The 22750-nt window shown below is 44.7% G+C and overlaps 1 protein-coding gene across 1 annotated transcript in view; it reads right to left on the reverse strand.

Annotated features, from left to right (window-relative positions):
• Positions 1–346: 346 nt before the first annotated feature.
• The window catches only part of LOC139060474 (uncharacterized), a 39230-nt gene continuing 16826 nt past the window's right edge, over positions 347–22750 (reverse strand). Inside the window, exons 5-9 of the mRNA XM_070539610.1 lie at positions 17294–17398; positions 15736–15753; positions 7059–7106; positions 4522–4575; positions 347–689 (exon numbers count right to left, since the gene is read on the reverse strand). Of these exons, the coding sequence (XP_070395711.1) occupies positions 576–689; positions 4522–4575; positions 7059–7106; positions 15736–15753; positions 17294–17398 (339 nt within the window). The 3' untranslated portion in view covers positions 347–575. The remainder of the gene's footprint in view (positions 690–4521; positions 4576–7058; positions 7107–15735; positions 15754–17293; positions 17399–22750) is intronic.

Below are 22750 nucleotides of genomic sequence, written 5' to 3' on the forward strand. Positions count from 1 at the left end.
TAATATAGGAAGGTCTCTGTGCGCTATTTCTGAATTTATTCCTAATTGAAAGAAAATTAGAGGCGTGGGCCTGCCAACGAGAAAGTGTTTTATTCATGTTAGAAGTAAACAAAAGCACCGCCATCATTATATTTTAAACTTCCTCACAGTGACATTTTTTTGTCACGTCAACGCTGCGTGAACCGAGAGCGCACAAATCTAGATACGAGCACAGTAAGGGCTCGCGCAACAGGGAATATAATCGCGATTTTTCGCTGAGAGACGATCACCTTTCTTTTTTGAAAACTGAAAAACCCGCTATAAATGCATTGCGGGGGTCGAGAAGTGATACGTATATGCCTCAAAAGAGACCAATTAAAAAAAATTTTTTTTTCGTGGGTAAGGCAAGGTTAACAAACCGTACATCAGAACTAAAATTTCGCGGGAGCGCCGGGGGTGATTTCGGAATAACATAAATAACGCCGCAAGGGAGAGAATTTATGCTCCACGCATGTCGCGGTTCCTTCGAGGCAAATGGCTGGGTCATCGAATTCGGAAACGCCGATGGGAGCCCAGCACTGCGGCGAACGGCGAGTTCAGTAACCAAGGCTCGGCGTTGCGGCTAAGCTAGTCACCATCAGGCCTCTGATGACAGCGTCTTTCTTGTTCAGGTAATGTACGTATTCGAAGAGGGAGCACAATATTTGGCTCTGTAAGAAAAAGAGAGTAACCAAACACTGTGTAAATTTCAGTTTAATTGCGTAATCAGTCGATTGTAATGAACCGATTTTCGAAATATTAACTTTAATGCAAAGTGGCCATTGTAAAAGTTGCAGTCGCGTTATAGGAAACATGTATTTTTGCCGCTTCTAGCTTCGTGCTTCGTACGGAGTACACGCTTTGCTCCGTTCGTCCCCAGCCGATCGCAGTGCGGACTGTGCGAAAAGCGCCCCTTAAAGGGACACTAAAGGAACGCAGGAACGGAGGAAGCCTAAAAAACAGTGAAGAAGAAACTGGGAATTGGCAAGAATCAGATGTATGCGCTAAGAGACAAAGCCGGCAATATCATTACTAATACGGATGAGATAGTTCAAGTGGCTGAGGAGTTCTATAGAGATTTATACAGTACCAGTGCCACCCACGACGATAATGGAAGAGAAAATAGTCTAGAGGAATTCGAAATCCCAAAGGTAACGCCGGAGGAAGTAAAGAAAGCCTTGGGAGATATGCAAAGGGGGAAGGCAGCTGGGGAGGATCAGGTAACAGCAGATTTGTTGAAGGATGGTGGACAGCTTGTTCTTGAGAAACTGGCCACCCTGTATACGCAATGCCTCATGACCTCGAGCGTACCGGAATCTTGGAAGAACGCTAACATAACCCTAATCCATAAGAAAGGGGACGCCAAAGACTTGAAAAATTATAGACCGATCAGCTTACTGTCCGTTGCCTACAAAGTATTTACTAAGGTAATCGCAAATAGAATCAGGAGCACCTTAGACTTTTGTCAACCAAAGGACCAGGCAGGATTCCGTAAAGGCTACTCAACAATAGATCATATTCACACTATCAATCAAGTGATAGAGAAATGTGCAGAATATAACCAACCCTTATATATAGCTTTCATTGATTACGAGAAAGGCAAATATTAAGTCAAGCTAAATAGATAGATTAGTGCTCGAGAATCTATAAGGCGTCAATATTATCGCGAACAGCGCCTTAATAATCGAGAAATCGAGGTAAATGCACGACATGATTAGAGACTCCGCCGGGACATTCAAGCACTTGCCCGGTGACGAAAGGCCTCCTCAATTAAATTCTGAGTAGTCAACGACTGAGTGCACAGAATATCCTCGTATTGTATTATAGGACGGAATAAAATGCTACTTGTCCAGTCCTATTTCATGTCTAGACAAAAGAACGCATTCAAGTTACCTTTGGCAACAACGTGTCGGTCGAACGGTTTCGTTTTCTCTCGACTGCGCGCCGCCGCCCACGCTTTCGCGCTTCAGTAGTTATCGCGTAGGGCTGCGCTGGTTTTGCTGGCTCGCGAAACTCGCAATAATTACAAGTAACAGAGAATTCTACTTCCATTGGATGTCGCGAGATGCCCGAACGGTCCACGCCACTTGGCCAAAAAGCAGCTGCAGCGACGAATCAGCCGCATGCTGCCGCTCCGCTTTTTTTTGTCTCGCCTCGGTACCGCCGTCTGTCGGACGCCGTTTCACTCCCCGACGGCAGCAAAGGGTGCTGATGGCGTATGCGACGTCACCACCCCCGCGGTTGGGTCGCGGGATATTTGAATATCGAGAAAGGTATTTGGACGCTTCAGCGGCCGATACAGAGTCCGTAATGGGGAAGCATACAAAATAACGAATTCACAGTGTGAACGCGTCATTATTCATTGCTCTACGGCCGCCAAAGCGGTGTCCACCTAAGCCTCCAACACCGCGCTTCGAGCCGGGTCACTTCGCTGCCCTTGGCAGGTACAATCTTTATCAGGTCCTGCGGGAAAGCATAGATATGGAGTGGGTACTGCAAAAGTAAAAGGGGGAAATTATATAATAATGCAGATAAAAAAAAAGAAACGGTCGTCGAGATGCGCACCTCCCAATAAAGGGTGCGGTGCTTTCACCGCCATGCCACGAGAGACGAATGGAGGGAGAACTTATACTGGGCTATTTATCCACGAGTGCGTAGTGCAGGTCTGCACCAAGGGCGAACGGAGCAAAGCGTGCCCTTCTCCGTGGGAGCACAACATAAAACATAAGAGTGCATGTTCGTGCACGGCCAACCTAAGGCAACCGCGAAACATCTAAGTGGCAGGCGCTATCAAATATTTGTGATGCACCGGTATCGTTCTCACGCATTTTAAGTCTAGTAGACTTAAATTACTATATCTGTACGCAAGCCTTCCTGCATGAGGCCGATGGCGCTGCTCAACACAGCGATCACTGCGGTTTGTGAACGAGCACGATACATATATAAGCTGTGCGTTTCGGCATTGCCTTTTTGGCAATGCCGAAAACATAAAAACATACAAAACATAAAAACATAAAAACATAAAGAACGCGAAGTCTATTTTTTAGGACAATATTTTTTAGGACAAAAAACATAAAAAGAACGCGAAGGCTATTTTTAGGACAATATTTCCGTAATACGTGTGAGTGCGTCGTAGAGAACGGAACGAACACAACCAAAAAAAAAAAATCGGTTATCATCCCCTTTCTCGAAAAAGCAAGAGAAAATGGGTTAACGCCGCAATACGACCTCGCATCATAGTCACGCCGCACAAGGTTTATGGATATATAACCACTGATGCCGTACGCTTGGACCATGCGGTATATAGTAGAAAGATTTGCAATCCAGCCCTTACCACGGCTTAGGACGCTCGCGCAGTTCGTAAACAGTCCCTTTGCTGGAAAAGCTTAATTCAGACTGGTAGGTATGCTGCTAATACTAGCCAAAACTATTTTATTCAGGGGCGGAAACCTCATCCATCGAACCAAGTAGTCACGCAATGTAACCTGCAGCGAACAGTTTGAACGCTTGTCAAAGAATAACATCACAGCTCATATCGTAGCAGAACGGTACTCACGCTGTTAGGATCGTCGCCTACGTTTCATGGCTCCTAAACCGCAGCTTAGAAATAGAGGATAATGCTGCAGTAAGGTCACATTAGTGAATGGAACGTCCAGAAATACACAATTGATCTCCGAGGCTCGCTGTACTCAATTATGCGCGCAGACATAGCGCTGCGTGTTCCGCCCACCTCAACGCCAGCAGAAACGCCGGCCATGACGCCTTAAACCACTTCAGCATGTCTCACAGAGCCGTTTAGCGCGTAGAAGACGCACCTCATGCTAAATAGACCGCACGAGCGCGAAAACAAACGCCAGAACCTCCCGCCGAGCGTATACCTGCCATGCAAAACACCGCTTTCACCCAAGCCAGTATGGCGCTGCTCATAGGCGGCGCCACTGCGTTCACAATATGGCGGCGCCCAGTAAAAAACGTTGTATAGGCGCATCCTCCAAGTTTCTCTCTCGCCAACTCCTACAGGCACACAAACGTCGGGCAAAGGCGGTGCTGCGTAAGCGCGTTTGCGCCGCTGACAAAATGGACGCATGCCCACGGTGATTGAAGCACAACACTGGCACAAATCGCACGTCCAACGCCTGCGTCACTGCCCTGTCACCTATTTTTTTACACACCAGACTTTCCCAGGGTGTGGGAACTTCATTATGCACCTCCAATGTCTTTGTTTAAAAGGACGTCTTGTTGGGCGAGTTGGTCACAATTCATCTTGGCTACTAGGCGCGAAAACACACACGACACAAGGAAGGGGATGGGACAGAGCGCTCTGTCCCGTCCCCTTCCTTGTGTCGTGTGTGTTTTCGCGCCTAGTAGCCAAGATGTCTTTGTTGCACGAGTTACTCTGTTTGGCATAGATATGCGAAAATTTTATTGACATCTTTGGGAACGGGAACGAACACTAAGGTAAATGCGACCAGACCGCGTGAACGATGTTTACGAATGGCTCACCTTCGCTCCGAGTCGCGCTAGAACCCAGGAAAAATGGAAAAATTGTCTTGCGAACTGTAAGGAATTGTGAGAGACAAAAGCTTACCGCATCGTCGTCTGCATGCATTATTTTTTAAACCGACAACCCCTGCAGTAACTTTCTGTGCAACAATACCGTTTCAAAAAAAAAGGAAAAAAGAAGCGCATTGTTCAACCTTTACACACAGTGTTTGCAATGCGTTGCAGTGTTTCGAGAATGTCGCGCGAACGTCGACCGCACGGCGTGTCAGCGGCCTTGTAACGGCGAGAGGTGGCGCGAACGCCGATAGTATGCGCCGGCGAGCAAGACATATGTCCGTTCCAATGCATGTGGCGGGCTGTTCGCTTCACGAGTGCTCCTCGGCCCCACAAGGCCGCTGACACGCCGTGCCGTCGACGCTGGTGCGATAGTGTTAAATTGCAAGCGTGCACATCACACATTAAAGAACGCAAAAATTACATTCACTTGAATATCTTCTACGCAAAAACTCTTCATCTCCAAAAGTGGGCTCTTAGTATCAAATAAGGAGACATAATTTTGGTGCGGACAATAAAGTAAACAAAGATGATTCGACAAAAGGTTCGGCGAGTGTAGGCGATCTCATGGAGAGGCGGTATAAGGTTCAACGCTGACGAGTTTCAATCAACGTGCATTACAAACATTTGTGTGTATATTGAAATATACTATGCGGCGAAAATTTTCACTTCACACGTGAAGTGCAAAGCACAGAATGCAAAACTTTACAACGTTGTGTAAGAGGCTGGACATGCCATCTTATTAAAGGCTTTCCTTTTTTTTTCCAGAGGTACCTGCACAATCCAGATTGAAGAAGTTTGGCACGCCATAATGCGATATACAGCGACCGACAGGCCGGCTTGACTATGTCATGAACGTGTTAAGTGTCCGAACTAGCTACCTGTTATTGGTCATGGGCTTCTGCTGGCTGCTGGTCCTAAGAGTGACGTCACAGTTTAGCCGTTGTTTGGCACTATGACGAGGCGGGAGCCTTGACTACGCTCTCTTCCAAAATATCACGACCGAATGTCGCTCAGTCCAATAAACCGTTCATTATTATCGACCACCGGCTTTCAGGGGCCGTATAACATAAAACTATTCCAATCGGAGTTTATTCCAATATCCTGATATCAAGATTCCCGTAACCGCGAACGCAAGCATCGAGTGAGGCATCGGATGCCACGATAATGCCCATGAATAATGATATTAATTATGGGGTTTTACGTGCAAAAATCACTGTCTGATTATGAGGCACGCCGTAGTTGAGGTCTCAGGAAATTTCGACCACCTGGGGTTCTTTAACGTGCACCTAAATCTAAGTACACGGCTGTTTCCCATTAAAAACAGTAAATAGTGCAATTTTATTTACACTTTTGTTTGCGCTTTGCAATAGCGAGACTAAACTTGGCGTTGGCAGGGTTAGATGATATTATATTTTGCCTTGTGTTCTTCAGGAAATTTGGCAGCACCGTTAGATATACGGTTACGTTATTTATTCATTTTTTTCAGGTTTAAATTATTGGACCGACTGACAAGCACGGCAACAAAGCGCCGTTTTATAAGAATCCCTGCAGCTAAAGTATCTAGCTGCTTATATTCACCGTACCTCGTGGCATGAAGCTCTGTCCGTGTGCTTTTTTACCCTCACGATAGAGTTTTAAACGGTAGGCGTAATTGTAAAAAGTAGTTAAGAGGAAGCTTTAGCTCGGGGGCGGCCTATTCAAATACATGTATTACTGAGGAACGTTTTTCTGGGATAACCCCTGGACAAATTTTAATAAAATGGGTTGCACATGCGAGGGCAATTTAAATTCTAGTGACCGTTGTAAGTGGAATTTCAATTTAGCGCCTAAATTTTTTTCTTTGAATATTTAAATAAAATCGCAAGTTCGGAAAAATAGAAACTCGAAGTTTACAGATTAATAGCTCTGCATCAAGAAAGATAACGCGGTTCTGTAAGCAGTTTCAATTAGATCATTTAGAGCTGACAAATCCGATGTGTCAATTTACATCTTACGTTAATTCGTTACGTTGTGTACATGGGGTCTGTAAAAGCCGTATTTGCATATTTCTAATCTTTTTTATTCATCTGTAACATGTCTATTTGGTTTGTTTTAGATGTAGTATTAGATGCAATTCATAGAATTGTGACGTCATTTTTCATTGCTGAGTTACACAGTTGTAAACTTGATAGTCTAGTTTTCTGAAAAATATGCAATTTTCGCCATTTTTAATAAAAAACATTGAGCTAAATCGAAAATTCGAAACCGACAGTCACTATATTTTAGGTTTTTCTTTTGAATGCAACAAACCTCGTGAAGTCTGATGCGGCGATTGCCGAGAAAAACAAATTCTCCTTTTGCATGTATTTAGACAAGAGCACCCGAGCTAAATCTTCCTCTTAAGTCCAGTTGATTCATGAGATTGCTCAAGAAAACTTATAGCACGAATGTAATAATATAACTCTTCCAGTTTCCTGTGAGGCAACCTCTGTCATACTTACTGCAGTTTGACGCTCACGCCGCTGAGTTTCCTCGCTTTTCGGTTGTCTCTAAGTAAAATTTCATAAGCGGATACATGCGTGAGTGAGCGCTTTGGGAAATCTGAAGGCAGTAATGCGAGAAATAACCGACTGCTACAATCTACAAACACACACACACACACACACACACACACACACACACACACACACACACACACACACACACACACACACACACACACACACACACACACACACACACACACACGCACACACACACGCACACACACACACACAGACACACACACACACGCACACACACACACACACACACACACACACACACACACACACACACACACACACACACACACACACACGCACACACGCGCACACACACACACACACAAAACAAAAACAAAAAACAAACAGCAATCGGCAGTAATACTAATAGGTTAGCCAGCATGTAGCTTGCATAATTGTCCCCGTTTGCAAAAATACATGCAAAGTCGATGGTGATCACCTTGCACAAAGCGCCATTATACCTTGTGACCGCACTCCACACAACGCAAAGACACAAATCATTTCATCTGTAGTATTGCGGTGCCTATGATGCTGCATCACGCGGGTGGGTTGAATTATTTCAGAAGATTGGCAGAATTCCGACTGTGATATATTTTTACCTCGAACCGCGCGATCTGAAAAAAAAACAACTACAAAAGCATACCGCTAGTTGCCGTTGCCATTTGCGTTCTCCGAAGCTCGATCGGCGCATAGCAGGGCTCTCTGTTGTATCACCAATCTCACTCAAGTGTTGCAGTGCCGGCGCTATAAGGTACTGATGAGTCAGCTGCACTGTGTGTTTCTCTCGAGTTTTGCTAACGACATCGCCATTTGGACTCTTCATACCGTTGACTCTCAGCGGGAAACCCTCGGACGACGGTTTTTCGTGGGCCACTGCGTTGTCACGGCTTGCGGCACTAGCAAGACATCACAACCATGATACGGCACTGTGATGACATCACAACCATGACTTGCGGCACTAGCGAGACATCACAACCGTGTCCTACACTCTTAAAACGATCTTAAAAAAATGGCCGTACCAGTTACTAACTGAAAGGTAGTAACGGCTTTTTAGAAAATTTTCTGAAATCCTAGTAACCGCAGGTAGTAACGCCACAGTTTGTAGCATTTGCCACCCACAGTTTTTGGTGCGTACGATCAAAAGAGGTCGTAACAGTTTAGAAACACGCAGCTACTAGTGACACCGGTATAGTTGCATTGGCCGTATAAATAAGGCTGCGTGGCGCCAATTGAATTGTTATGCGGCACTTTCATACCCGAAAAAGATAGTAGGCCGCTTCTGTTTGAAAAGCATAACAAACAACATGAATTAAAAAAAAAGAAAACGAATACAGTTACGTCACTGCCACACAGTTTAGTCATATTTATAACAGCGTGCAATAATAGCACGTTGTTATACTGCGAGGCAAGACTAGTAAGTTGCGTGCAGGAAACGGCACTCTACAGGAAGGGAAAAACAATAAAGGAATATAATGCATTACACTTTACCTTGATCGGGATGTCACATGCATGTTTATGAGAATACCCCTATGTACGAGTGCACATAGCCTTAGCACGTAGGAGAACAGATTGCACCGGTGAGCACTTATGGTTTTTTTTAAAAATAAATTAACACAGTTGTGTACCTAACTATGTGTAACTGGCACTTTTGACAACTATCTTGCAATATAAAAATAGAAACTAGTGTTATTGTAAATATGGCGTTAAGACTACAACTGCACAACATAAGACACACTGGTAAGTGGAGGCAGTACGCTTTACTAACTATACATCAGTGCATGCGTGGATCTCTTGCGTTTGCAAAGTATTAGTAAAAAGTACGTAGCGGTGTTTGAGGCGTAGTGACTGCTTAGTAAATGTAGCACTTAATAACTGAGTTATTAAACGTAGACTAGAGCGAGTAAAGAGATAGCAACAAATTATAAAGGTAGTATACTGCGCCCGTTGCTACCTCCCTGAACAGTCTTTTTTTTTAATATGAGATTGTTCAGTTAAAACAGTGCGCTCAAATAATTCGGCTGGAAACAAGCAATGATCGTCGCGTGTGATTACTGCCGACGGAGATTTCATGTTCCCCTGAACATGCCCGCTTTGCGTACTGTGTATTAGAGCTTCCGGTCTACCCTCGAGGCTTAACTTAAACACCAGTGAGAATGAGAAGTACTTTACAACTGCACCGCTTTCACGTATCTTCACCGAAAGCACAAGCCCAAGTTGGTCGAACTGGCGACCTCGCGTTTGCTGGATATGTCGTGGCCGGAGGACTACGGTGGCCGGTTATTGCCACGCTTTCTACGAAGTGTATTAGGCAGCCCGATGCTCCCAGGCTGTCCTGAGGTTTCAGATAACTGTTTCATATAATAACTGTTTCGTATAATCATACTGACAATGTGGATCTCCGTTAGGTATTCTATTTGAATTCATCCATGCGTCTGGAGAAACCAGGCTGCCCAATTACGTAGGTGAGCACTTTAACACAGATCACGCACACACGTTCAAAGATAAGCCTAAGAAAGGATAAGCACGTCAAAGTGGAGACCCCGGTAGAGCTTGCTAGTGCTACGCCCAAGACGTTAGTGCTATGGGCTTGGTAAATATTACACTATGGGCAGGTTGCAAGTGCATAGGCGGCGCACTGTCTTTTCGACCCCTAGCGCCATCTGACGAATAGTCGCGCGGATGTGGTAGGCGAACTCACGGCGTCAGCAGCCCGCGCTGCGTGTTTGGCGTCCTGCCAAACGGTAGCGATGGCGCGAAACAGCGTGCCGATATTAATTTTAACCGGGTTTCGGGAATCACAAGATCTTCATAGCTTTTTTCGTGAAAAGAATTAAAGGAAGTCGTCTATTTGAAGTGGGGCACGTCTACGACGTTAGGGAAGTGTTGAACTCGCACTAATCGGAAGTGACTGCTAGGTTTATTCCGCATACGAAAAATAATTCACCAGCGAGATGGGTGAAGCTCAGCGTAAGTTACTTCGTTATCTACGGTGTGGACGCATGAAATTATAGGCAACATTGATTCTTGAAGATCGGCGACAGCAGACAAATCCTAGCGGGGAGCTGCGATTGCCGTGCTGGCATCGCAGGGAAGTGCAAGAACGCCGCGGTAGTTTCCCTGTACATACAGGACGGCAAATACGAATCCAAAACATCTCATCCAGGAACGTGGAGCGTACGAACGACTCGTAAGACCTACCAGAGGTATTCTAACGTTGCTCTCCCCAAACACAGAAAAAAGGGGATGAACTTACCAGTTGTGTTAGACTACGCTGGGAAAATATTTTCGCCCAAGTTACTGGAAGTGCGATACACTTATGTTGCGATTTTTTCAGTGCGTGCAAAGGAGGTTCCAATAAACCACGTTGTCAAAAATTTTGGTTATCTCAACTACCCCTGCGTTGATAATATGCTGGGCGCAGAAGGGCGTATGCCAGCTCAGCCGGCTGCAACCCCTCCTCAAATCTCTCAGCAAGCCCTAGCGCTGTTTGAATGGGAGAGGATTGGAAAAGAGTTCCACAGCTTTACTGCAGTACAGTGTGGGAACAAACTACATAGTTTGCTGCATATCCTGGTACGCACTGCAGGCAGTGGCGTAGCAAAGGGAGGGGGGGGGGGCGTGGGCCCCGGGTCCAAGGGGCCTGTGTGGGGGTGTCATATACGTCTGGAGACACACCGAAATTGTTGATAACCTCACCTTCCTCGAATAAACCTGGGGGAGGGGGGGAGGGGACAGACGACCTATGGGCCCCGGGTGCCAGACGACCTAGCTACGCCACTGACTGCAGATGTCCCGTTGCTGCCATCATTGCTGTAAAAGTAAAGAATTCAGCGTTCTAACGCACTTGGCATAACGCCGGAACATAAAACAGCTTATGCCGTCTGACGAGCGCTATCCAGTGTTGACGCCGTTCTGCTTCAAACGGTCGGCTTGGAAACCTGTAAAACTTTGTTCCTCGTGAGTTGGTGTACGTGCTGTTGCAGCCCACTACTCAACAGCTCGGGTTGCACTTCGGCATTGCTCAGAAAATGCAACAGCTACGCGCGAAACAGTCCACATACAGGCTTTCCGAACGCAAGCGGGCCGGTCGTATCCTGCCGGTTCCGCGCTCGCCGCCGCGAGGGGCGCCCTAGTAAGCGCGGGAACTACGTTCGCAACCTGCCTATAGGGACGACCGCTCCACTGGTGGGCTTCAGAGAAGGAAATGCAAAAGTCAGTGATGGCGTTTTCACACCATCATCACATAGTGCATATATTGTAAATGAAAACGTGGCTTCAGACACGTAATAAAGATTACAGAGAAGGATGGTAACCCATAAATCTCTAGTCGCGTCTTGCAAATTCAGCATTTCTGGTCGTGCTGTGAGATAATAGCAGTGAACAGACCGACACTCTCGGCTGTTGAAAGCACTATGACATGTTTTTTGTGGATCCAAGACTCGAATATCTAAATTCAGGAATTGAAAAAGATGTACAAATATCGATATTGAGCAAAATACATCCAGACATTCTTATCTCTTAAGCCGAATGTTATTGCATGATTCAGAACATCATTTCGCATGATTCATGCATGATTTCGATAAGAGTGCGGGAAATCAGAAGAAAGTTATGGCAAAGCTGCGAAATGAATCGAGAAAACAGCGAGAAGGCCTCGCTGGCATACGATAAGCTATATATCAATAAAAATGCATACGTTTGGGACGAAAACAAGAATGATAAAGTACCTATTGAAAAAAAAAACGGGAGCAAAAAGCGACGCACGGCGGAAAGCGAAACCCGACGGCCAAATACTCGAAGCCAAGCGCCATTGCCACCGACATAACTGAACAATGCGACCAGATCCCTCGCCTGGAAAGCACATCCAAAGTAAAAATCGCTAGGTCCTCCAAAAGAAACCGGAGATGTAACCAAAACGGCAAGAACTGAGGCTACTTAACATAAACGCGCACAGTGTCACTAATAAAATAGATAAGTTGGAAACCATACTTATGCAGCATGATCCTCATATCGCGGTGATAACAGAGACGTGGCTGAGAAAGGAAATTAGTGACGATGAAATCTTTCCCTCGTGTTACAACGTATATAAAAAAAATAGAACTACCAGAGGTGGGGGAGCAGCTATCCTTGTTAAACCCGAAGTAGAAGCTACGATTACAACTGATGTTGGCATTCCTGAATTCTTGTGCGTACAGTTATCCTGTTGGGGACATAGCTTCATCTTATATGCATGTTACAGGTCGCCGGATGCGTGCTTGGAGTATTTAACTGCGCTCAAAGAACATATGTCACAGTATCATAATAAGAAAACTTTCGTGGTCGGTGACCTTAATTTGCCAAGTGTGGACTGGGAGGGACTGTCCTGTTCCCAGGCCAGTAAAAACGCTAACATTATTTTTGATATCATGCTCACTCATGACCTAACTCAAATAATCAAACAACCCACACGCGTACAAGGACATGCACGCTCGGTTCTAGATTTGGTATTCGTAAATAGGGCTTTTTCAGAACATACCATTCTAGTGGAACGAGGGCTGTCCGGTCATGAACTTGTAAGCGTGTCAATTCCTCTTCCTAAATGTAGTAGCTACCAAAAATTTCCCATTCGGTATTTTAAGGACTATTCCCGAGCTGACGATGCCAGTGTGCTTGAATACATGAAAACCGTACTTGCTGACTTTGATGACGGCGCCCCAAACACGGGGAAAAGTCCCTCATGACAAACTAATCTATAAACTAAACAACATTGGTCTTCCGAAGGTGTTGGTCGCTTGGGTGGCTGAATATTTGAGAAATCGGGTGCAGTTTGTCACAGTCGAGGATCGAAATTCGCGCCTTCTACCAGTCACGTCGGGTGTGCCCCAAGGCAGTGTGCTAGGGCCCTTGCTATTTATGGGCTATATAAATGATATCGCAGATATAATTGGCCCAACGGTTCAAATTCGATTGTTCGCAGATGATTGTATATTATTCCGTAAAGTTTGCAGCATACATGATGAAAAAGAACTAAACAAAAACCTAGATTACGTATACCAATGGTGCACCCAGTGGGGCATGGTCGTAAATGCACAAAAAACAGTTTCCATTTCTATAACTAAAAGAAAATCCCCTTTTCAGTATGCTTACTTCCTAGGTTCATCTACAGTTAATCATGTCGATAGCTACAAATATTTAGGAGTAACGTTCACTGCTAACCTCTCCTGGAATTCACACGTTGATAACATTTGTTCCTCTGCTTTCAGAAAGTTGTGTTTCCTAAGACACAAGCTTCGTAATTCACCACCAAATGTAAAACTTCTATGCTATCAATCATACATCAGACCAAAGCTTGAATATGCAAGCATAGTATGTGACCCCTACGCAAAACATAACATTGATAAACTCTAAAGAATTCAAAGAAAGGCTGTTCGATTTATCTTTTCTAAATTTCGTCGTGTGGACTCCCCGTCGGAACTAATGACAGCCTATAGCATACCACCCCTTCAGTACAGAAGAAGGCAATTTCGCTTTGGCTTCGTGAATTCTCTCCTTAACCAGCAATTCGCTATTGATCCTTCCTTGTATTTATCCCCCCTGCCCACAAGATATACACGACATCAACAACCAAGATCTTTAACGCCATATTTCGCAAAAACAGATGCTTATAAATTTTCCTTTTTCCCGCACACAGTGTCTCAATGGAACTCTATACCAGAACGCGATCGTCTTGCCATCGTGTAGCATTGTATACATTTAGCCATTGTGTTCATTTTTGCTATTTATTTGTATCTGGATGTAAAACATAATGTATGTGCACCCATATCCTCAATGTGATTTGTTAAAAATGCCCGTCCTGCTTGGACCACGTTATGTGGTCTGCAGTATGTATAAATAAATAAATAAATAAATAAATAAATAAATAAATAAATAAATAAATAAATAAATAAATAAATAAATAAATGAATGAATGAATGAATGAATGAATGAATGAATGAATGAATGAATGAATGAATGAATAAATAAATGAATAAATAAATAAATAAATAAATAAATAAATAAATAACCTAACATTTAGCTGATCAGGCCACCATGGATATAAGTTCTGTAGTAGCTAAATGTCCAATGCTGAGACGAAGCACTACTACACGCACCTAGAAGTTATGTCACTTGTAAGATCAATACCTTCTTTGTATATGTTAGTCTTACTTTAGAGGCTTTCTTCTTAGATATGCAGGTTTGAATAGGTAGAGTCAAGTCACAAGGTAATTTCACAAAATAAACATATAGCTACATAACTACTTAAATGAACGAATGAATGAATGAATATATAAATAACTAACTAAATAAATAAATAAATAAATAAATAAATTAGAGAAATAATAGGTAGACTGGCCAAAATATTGCGCATAAGAATCTTGGAACAATATTTAGAACTGTTCAAAATTTGATTTCAAATGACAGCCGTTAAATTTATAAATCAAGATAACTCGACTTTGTACTCGTCAGCTTAGAGTAGCATCCGTTCCACATTGCTTTTTCCCGTAATCATTTTTTCGCTGCCATTTCGATGGTGAATCTTTAACAACAAGCCCTGCTATCGCGTTTGTTTTACGACGTTGCTAACCTTTCCTACAACATTGGCCTTATCTAATAGCATCCTTTCAAAATAATTTCACAATTCGCAACCACACCGCGCGAACACCTCATGCCGATCAGCTCCTTCGCAAACGTAGCAGTAAAGCGACTTCAAGGAAACCTTTGCCTATACTCCAACGAACACAGTCATACATATCTTCGCTAATAAAGAATTCGCGGGTCCTTTCACGCGTGTGTTTTGTTCACTCGTAGACTATGCATGCACTCACACATACTGTGGCGCGTGTTTTACCGGTGTTCTGCCGCTCCGGAATCTAGTTTTCCTGTCGCGACCCGCTGGGCGCCATCGCGAAGCGCTGTTCCCTATGTAGAAACACTAACCGACGTATATGCGCGCTTGTTCGCCGGCTTCGCTGTCCTCTGAGACTTCTCCCTTGCTTTGCTTTTGTGCTCGCGTTCTCTCCGAGAGTTTTTCTTGCCTCCGTGATGCCTGTTTGACAGACGATGCGTCTTGGCTGAGTGTGCCTGACGGGGGTGGGCTTCCCTGTCTTGGACCTGTGGAAGTCTTCCGTTATTCATTTCGAAGCATAGAGGTACAGAGGGAAACGCTAGTACGGCGTTGTGGAGGGCATTCCGGCGAATGACGTCTTTGGGCTTCTAACTTTAGTGGACAAAATGTACAAGAGGCAAACGATAAAGCCTTGCTGGTTGAAAGTTTTATTCGTTCATTTGTCACAAACATTGATACTATCAATAACTCAATTTCTTTGCTAGACTTGAATCTTTCACTAGCACAGTTTATCTCTAGCTTCGTAACCGATTGTTTTCACGATGCCCAGATTGACGGCAACCTCACATATTGTGAGAACTTCAATTGAGGTGTTCCTCAGACCTGCTGTTCTTTCTCTTGTTTATTACCGACCTACCTGAACTTGTGACCTTTACCGACTGCATCTCATATGCAGACGATGCCAGTGCTGTTTGTCGTTTTTGCTTTTTCTAACTTTTCATGAGTAAAATTGTGATTTTCTTGAGAGCTTACCTGCCCATTTTCGATTTCCTGCGAATAGAAAGACAGAAACCTGTATTTCTGCTATAACTCGCACACTTGAACAAGACAACAAAGGTGTAAAAATGGGCGATGAGTTCATAATGCACAAGGGTGTACATTGGTGTACTTCTAACGAGGTAAGTGTGTCTCCGTTATGACAGAAGTATTCGTAAGCGCTTCGGGATCCTCTATCAAGCTTTTCCCTGATTGATCGAAATGCAACGTACCTGTACAATACGTTCTACAGCCTGTTGTAGAGGTACGTGTACTGGTTTGACACACAGTTACTGTCTATTCAACTATGGCATACAAAGCTGTGCTCTAAATAAAGCATTTAAAAGTAAATGCTCTCGTTGTAGCCTGCCATATACCCGTAGCAATAGCCAGCCGTTTTCTCGCACGAAATGTTGGCAATCGCCGTAACCAAACGTTTTCACAAATAGAAGCGGACGATGAAATTTAACAAAAAGAAACACGAAATAATACCTTAAATATAACAGACTTAAATTTCGTACGCCAATTATTATCTATATATGCTGCACGTGGATGTGTATTAAAAAAAAATAAACAAGGAAAAATGATAAATACGGCAGGCAATATTACAAGACTACCGAAGTTCACTCTTTCTAGGAAATCGAGAACTCCCGTAAGGCGTTTTAGAAACTTAACAGGAACTGTAGGTTATGAAAGCCACCATATTTTACTGCAGAAGATTAACTATATGAACACGTTTTCGAACTATATGAACACGTTTTCGAAGTGAAAGAGCACTGGCCAAAAATTATCTTTATCACGTTCTGTATAAGCAGTTAGCAGCTATCACACTACATGAAACTCTACTATTACACCTATAGTGATGAAATGAGGTTTGCAATAAATATGCGAGTGTTACCTTAGGTGCGTTGACACAGCACGCCTAAGCACTTGGGCGCCTCAGCTGTGCGATCGTGGTGCACAAGGCCAGCTTTCTTTGCGGACATGCTGGAGTGAAAATGGCACCTAATCCAGTCAAGTTATGTGTGTGCTCTTTTATGACGTATTAGTAGTAGAAAAAAAGTCGTTTATATGTGGAAGGCCTTGAACGACAATTCAAGTTACACTTTGAAGAAAAAAGAAACGTTCAAGGGCAGGCAACCTGTTGTAGTAAAAGCCTAAAGTAGAGAACAGGCGTGATGCACAGGCTCAGCTTTGGTATACTGCGAATGAATATCCTATTGTAATACCATATGTGCATAGAGTGAAGCAACTCAAACTTTGCAATGCTATCCAACAACTGAACCTGAGATGCGTAACGTAGAATAAATCATCTAGGAATGATATCGCCCGAATGAATATGCCTCCTTTTGTCCGTGTTTTTTTCTCTGTATGGTGTATGAATTACGCAAGGTAACTAAGCAATGGTATCTCACGAATGGAAATGAGAACCAAATCGCACACATGCATAGAGCAGAGTAAAGAGATAATATACAGCGAGAATTTTTTCATTCACCTATGTATATGCCTCTCATTCTTGTTCATGCTGTGGACAAAGTAAGGTGTGCGTACTAACCAAAGTAGGCATCGTGTAGTTGGCCGACAGGAAGCCAATAACCGCGTCTGCGACGCAGTCGATTGCTCCCCACAGTCCGGCAATCTCGATCATCGGGACGTTGTACTGAAATGCGCGGAATAAACAAAGATTCAAATAAACAGCGAGGACATGAACTCCAAAGTGAAAATGCTCAGTCTGAGACGGCGCCTCGTTCCTGTAAAGCGGGCGATAGAGACACGCGGATAACCGAGTCACGCATCGCACAGAAGAAAGTTCTGTCCCTTTAGGGAAAAAAAGACGACATTCAACAGTGAGTAAATCAAGTCTGGATGTCAGTTGCCATGTTGCAATGGTCCTATCTGGGCAACTGCGCACATAGTAGCGAAACACACGACCAATATCCCGTGTCTGTTGCCATTAGAGATACTGTGCTTTTTACACTCCATATGACTGCAAGCTGAACAAAACTGCTGCGCTCGTTGCGACTGCCCTTACATATTTTGCAAAATATCTGCGCCGTGCGTTCCTAGTCTGAACGTAGTGTTACTCCTCTATGACATGGTTTCGCCCAACAAGCTTCATCCAAACAGTCAACTACTATTCCTGGATTGCTCATATGACACACACTGATCGATCATAGATTTCGCCGCTCATCCCGGTGGCTTGACTGTCTAAATTCTACAAATACAAAAAAATTAGCAAATGCTTGTGTGAGAACGCCGTAAGAAACATTTCAATTCTAAAGTCATATCTCGTTTCGAAACCAGGGAAATTTACACACAAATAATGCAGACTACCAGAACGAACATACAATTTACGATGCGCTCTACAACATCAAAAGGAATTCAAATGAAGGTACTCGCTTTTGTAAAGCTTCCTTTTTTTAGAAAAACATGCGGACTTCTTTATGCTGACTCGCACGACTCAATCGTAGTGCTCTCAGTATTGCAGCGCATGGACGAACAGAACCTTTAACCCAGTAGGGGGCCGCTTACAAAAAAGATATAACATACGGCAGTGACACCGACTACCGACGACGAGTACCTAAGTCTGCCTATCGTTACCACGAAACGCCTCCCCTTTTCAATAGCACGAGGATCGATTAACACTCTTGTTTCTTGCGCAGCACTTTCGATTCCCCTCTTGAGACTACCGGGGACAAAATGAATAAGAAAAATAAAGGTAGAAAGAAATTGGGCAGTACAAAATTCATGGGCTTCATTATAAATATGATATCACAACACAAGTTTAATTACAATTTGAGTTACTAAAGCGTCTAGAATAATCAGAATTGATTAGAAATCACTCAATACTGCAGACAAGAGCACAGAATCGTAGACTTTAGAGACCCGCCAGGTGAGCACAGAAAGGGGAAGTAATGATGTCACTGATGACGCCACACAAGTACGTGGAATGATATCTAACCGCCCCTAATTAATGGAAAACAGGGTGCGATCGGAGATGGGTGTTCGGCGCGTTCGTTCGGTTACCGGCGCGCGCGATTGGCCTACTCCGCGCCGACGTCGCCAGCCGCGGGGCGCCGCCCCGTTTTTGGTGACGTCAAAATGACGACACGCTCCTGTCAATCATCCGCCCACCGAGCATCTCGTCCGAACTCGACGGGAGTTGAGAAGTTTGGAGCGATCATACGGCTTCGCATGGCGCGTCTGGTGGATTGGATTGCGGAATGGCACGTTTTCGGCTGCGGAATGGCACGTTTGAATCCGATCCATAGTTTAATTCTAGAAAATGGCGCTTCCGTTGGAAACTTAGGTTGTTGCGCTGGCGTTTCTAGAGGAAGGAGGAGAGTGGGTGGCGGTGCGAAACGCGTTTGAAGAAATGACAGAAAGTGAATTCCGGTGTCGTTTTTCTTTCTCGAAACAAATATTTCGTTGGTTGTACAGAGAAATCGACAACATCATCGGTGCCAGCGAGCCACAGGGATGTTGTCGCTGCCTCTTGAAGAGTGCGCCACTCTTCCCGTCGTCTTTTTTTTCTTTTTCCTTCTAGCTGTGCGCGACACCACCTAGGGACGACGTAAAGAACCTAACAGTTATAAATTGCAGTAGTCACACGTACTACTATTTGAAAACGTGTTTGGGCTTGACAAGAAAAAATACATTTTTTTAGATAAAGATTTCATTCAATTGGAAGACGAGAAACATTTGGCTTTGTAGTATACTGTTTGCAAGCAGACGACAAACGACGGAGGTAAACTTCCGGGGAGGTGATCGCTTCCTGATTGGCTGCTCTCTCCGCCCCGCTGTCACAAATTTTGCATACTGCAAATTTGTGACTGAAATTTGCATACTGCAAATTTGTGACGTTGCAGACTGAACAGAACGCGTATCGAACAATATATCTCCGATCGCGCCCCAGTTGCCTGGCATAGACTGAACAACTGCCTAGCAGAGCGGATGTGACGTCGATCCCTCCTCTCTCTCTTCTCCTTTCCAGGCGCTCACCTGCTCCCTCGCTTGCTCGCAACAGCTGCGCGCGCACTCGTTACATGCTCTGACGTCAGCACCGAAGAGGGTGCGTGAGGTGCGCTTCGTGTAAAGTCCCTTGATAATTTGAAAGTAGCGACACTCTTTGAACTCTGCCATCGCCACGCGAGCTCTTCGCCTCCTCCTTTCCCCTTGCGCGTTCCCCCGCGGCAATCAGTTTTGCCCCCCATTTTTGTGCACGACGATTGGTCTCCCTGCCGTTGCCCTTGGAAACGCGCGGATCTTGAGTTTTGCTTGTGTTTTTCTTTTTCGTTCGCGCCATTTTCCTCCTAAGCACGGCTGGCTCGGCGCTTTAGCTCAGCGTAGCGAACGTTGTACGCTGTGTTTCCTGCTCTATGTGCTTGCGCTATGCCGGGCTGTCGCACATATAACTGCAGCAAGAAGCCTGAAGGTGGTTATGCCGTTTTTATGATACCACAAGGAAAGCGTGACGGCTTGCGCAGGAAGCAGTGGCTGCATGGCATTGGCCGAAAGAACTTTGTTCCGACAAAGAACACCGTTGTTTGCGAGCTGAGGCGTCTTTCTTATAGCTCGTAGCAAAGCATCCCGTAATGCCGCATTTTTTTGCGTTCTTCCGGCCTGCTCACCAGCGTTTTTGTTGTGGTTGTCCTCAGTATGCTTAATATTCTGGGGTGACTCCATCACCTCGCACGTCGCTAACTGTTGTTATTCAGTCGGAAGTTCAGCATTATAGATTCTGCTTTGCCCCCTGAAAAAATAAGTGGCAAGTATACCCGTGGTATTGCAGGTGATGAGCGTTAGCTAGACATCATTGAGTTTTTTTATACGTTTTAAGGCGAAAGCCTTTAGATCTCTATGTTTCAAGATTGCGTTGTAAACTGGAAGTATCACGTGACCCAAGGAAGGCCAGAGGTGACCCAAAGCATGTCCATCCCTGTGTAAGAGAATGATTACCCAAGTTAATAATGAATCATTAGTGATTGACCTAAGATGGATTAGGGAGGATTAAGGTTGATTAGAGCGTATTGAAGAATAATGTGGATTAGAGTGCGTTGAGAAGGATTACTGCACGCAGAGACAAAGCAACAGCGCGCGCATGCGATCCCATAGATGAGATGAATATATATATATATATATATATATATATATATATATATATATATATATATATATATATATATATATATATATATAGAAAATTATCAGTCATAGCTCTCGTAGTATAGCCTTCTGGGCCGTTTCCTTTTTTTGTTCTTTCGAAAGTAGTCCTATTAGGGTTATTTTAATTACACGAAGGTACTTCACCCTCGTCAGCAGCAGTCCTTGAGATAGTAATTCTGGCGGCTAGCTTCCCACGCTATGCGTGCCGCCCTCGCACCTGTTTAAGCTTTTCCTAGACGCTAGAGTTATACTATGTCCGCGCAACCTTGAGCGATCGGAAAGCGCGTTCTCCCCTCTTAACCGGCGGAGAAGGGAGGCTTTGTTCCGGCCGCAGAGCTTTCCACGTCTCAGTAAGGTGCCTGGTGGTGATCTCGTGCGGACGACGCCCTCTCGGTGAGCGCATATTTCCCCCCCTCATCTTTTAAGAGGTTCAATACTTACAAGCATTTGACTCGCAAACCATATTTATTTCAAGGGAATTTTCCATGTCTCAATAATTTCTCTCGTCGTATTCGAGTGCTGATTGCCGTGTTATAGTTTGTTAACGAAGCTTTCCCCTCAAGTCTAAACACTTTAAGGCAGTTTTCCTAGTCTCTAAAGCCGCTCGAGTACGCTCTTCTCCTCGGGCGGCCATTTTTCCAAGAAAGTATGCCTATAACTATCGCGGACAACATTAGTCCCTTTCCACGTAAGTATGAGGCTCGGAGCAGGAGCTATGGCGCTTGAAAGTAACGTGGGGCCTGACGAACCAACCGACTGAGCTATCTTTCCGGGCTACATCGAAGGGTCACGAGTTCAAATCAGCTGTCATGTTCCTTTTTCTTCTCCCCTTTTTTTCGTTCTTTTTAATGTCTTTTCCTTTATTTTATCACTGTACGGGAACCCTCCTAAAAATTATATACATCCTAGATTAGGTATGGCGACACATGTGCAGGTCATAAATACCAGGTTCTCTAGCCGAGTGCCATCCGTGCGGTGTAACCGAGATCAGATTGGTCAACCTTGACTGATCAAAGAGGGCACCACTGTAGGGTAAATGAGGCGTACAACTCCTGCGGGACCCGCCGTGGTTGCTCAGTGGCAATGGTGTTAGACCGCTGAGCACGAGGTCGCGGGATCGGATCCCGGCCACGGCGGCCGCATTTCGATGGGGGCGAAATGCGAAAACACCCGTGTACTTAGAATTAGGTGCGCGTTAAAGAACCTCAGGTGGTCGAAATTTCCGGAGTCCTCCACTACGGCGTGCCTCATAATCAGAAAGTTGTTTTGTCACGTAAAACCCCATAATTAAATTATTTTTATTTAACTCCTGCGGGGACGGTAGAGTATCCGTCTCCCGTGCAAGAGGACCGCGGTTCAAGCCCCGGTGCCGCGCAATTCTCCACCGGAAAAAAAACCGTGTGTTGAGAAAATTGCACAAACAGGCCTGGAGTGCGGCCTGATCCCGGTGACCAGAACCGGTAACGCACTCTCTCACCAGAGCAGGATTAGCCACCCTGGTGCAGTACTTGGCCACAACCTCCTATATGAATACAACAATCAAACCCCGGCCCTCAGCCTTCGCCGCAGTGGTCAGCCGCGAAGCAACTGACCACTGCGGCGGTCAGATCTGTGACGCTGCAGAGGGTGCTAAGAATACCTGGCTCCGGACAGGCCGCCACTGGAATCTGAACCAGGCAACGTTTAACGTTAGAACGTTATCTAGTGACGCGAGCCTAGCAGTGTTATTGGAGGAATTAGAGGGTAGTAAATGGGATATAATAGGGCTCAGTGAGGTTAGGAGGACAAAAGAAGCATATAGAGTGCTAAAAAGCGGGCACGTACTGTGCTACCGGGACTTAGCGAT

This window comes from Dermacentor albipictus, chromosome 5, assembly GCF_038994185.2.
Source record: "Dermacentor albipictus isolate Rhodes 1998 colony chromosome 5, USDA_Dalb.pri_finalv2, whole genome shotgun sequence".
In the NCBI taxonomy this organism is placed as follows: domain Eukaryota; kingdom Metazoa; phylum Arthropoda; class Arachnida; order Ixodida; family Ixodidae; genus Dermacentor; species Dermacentor albipictus.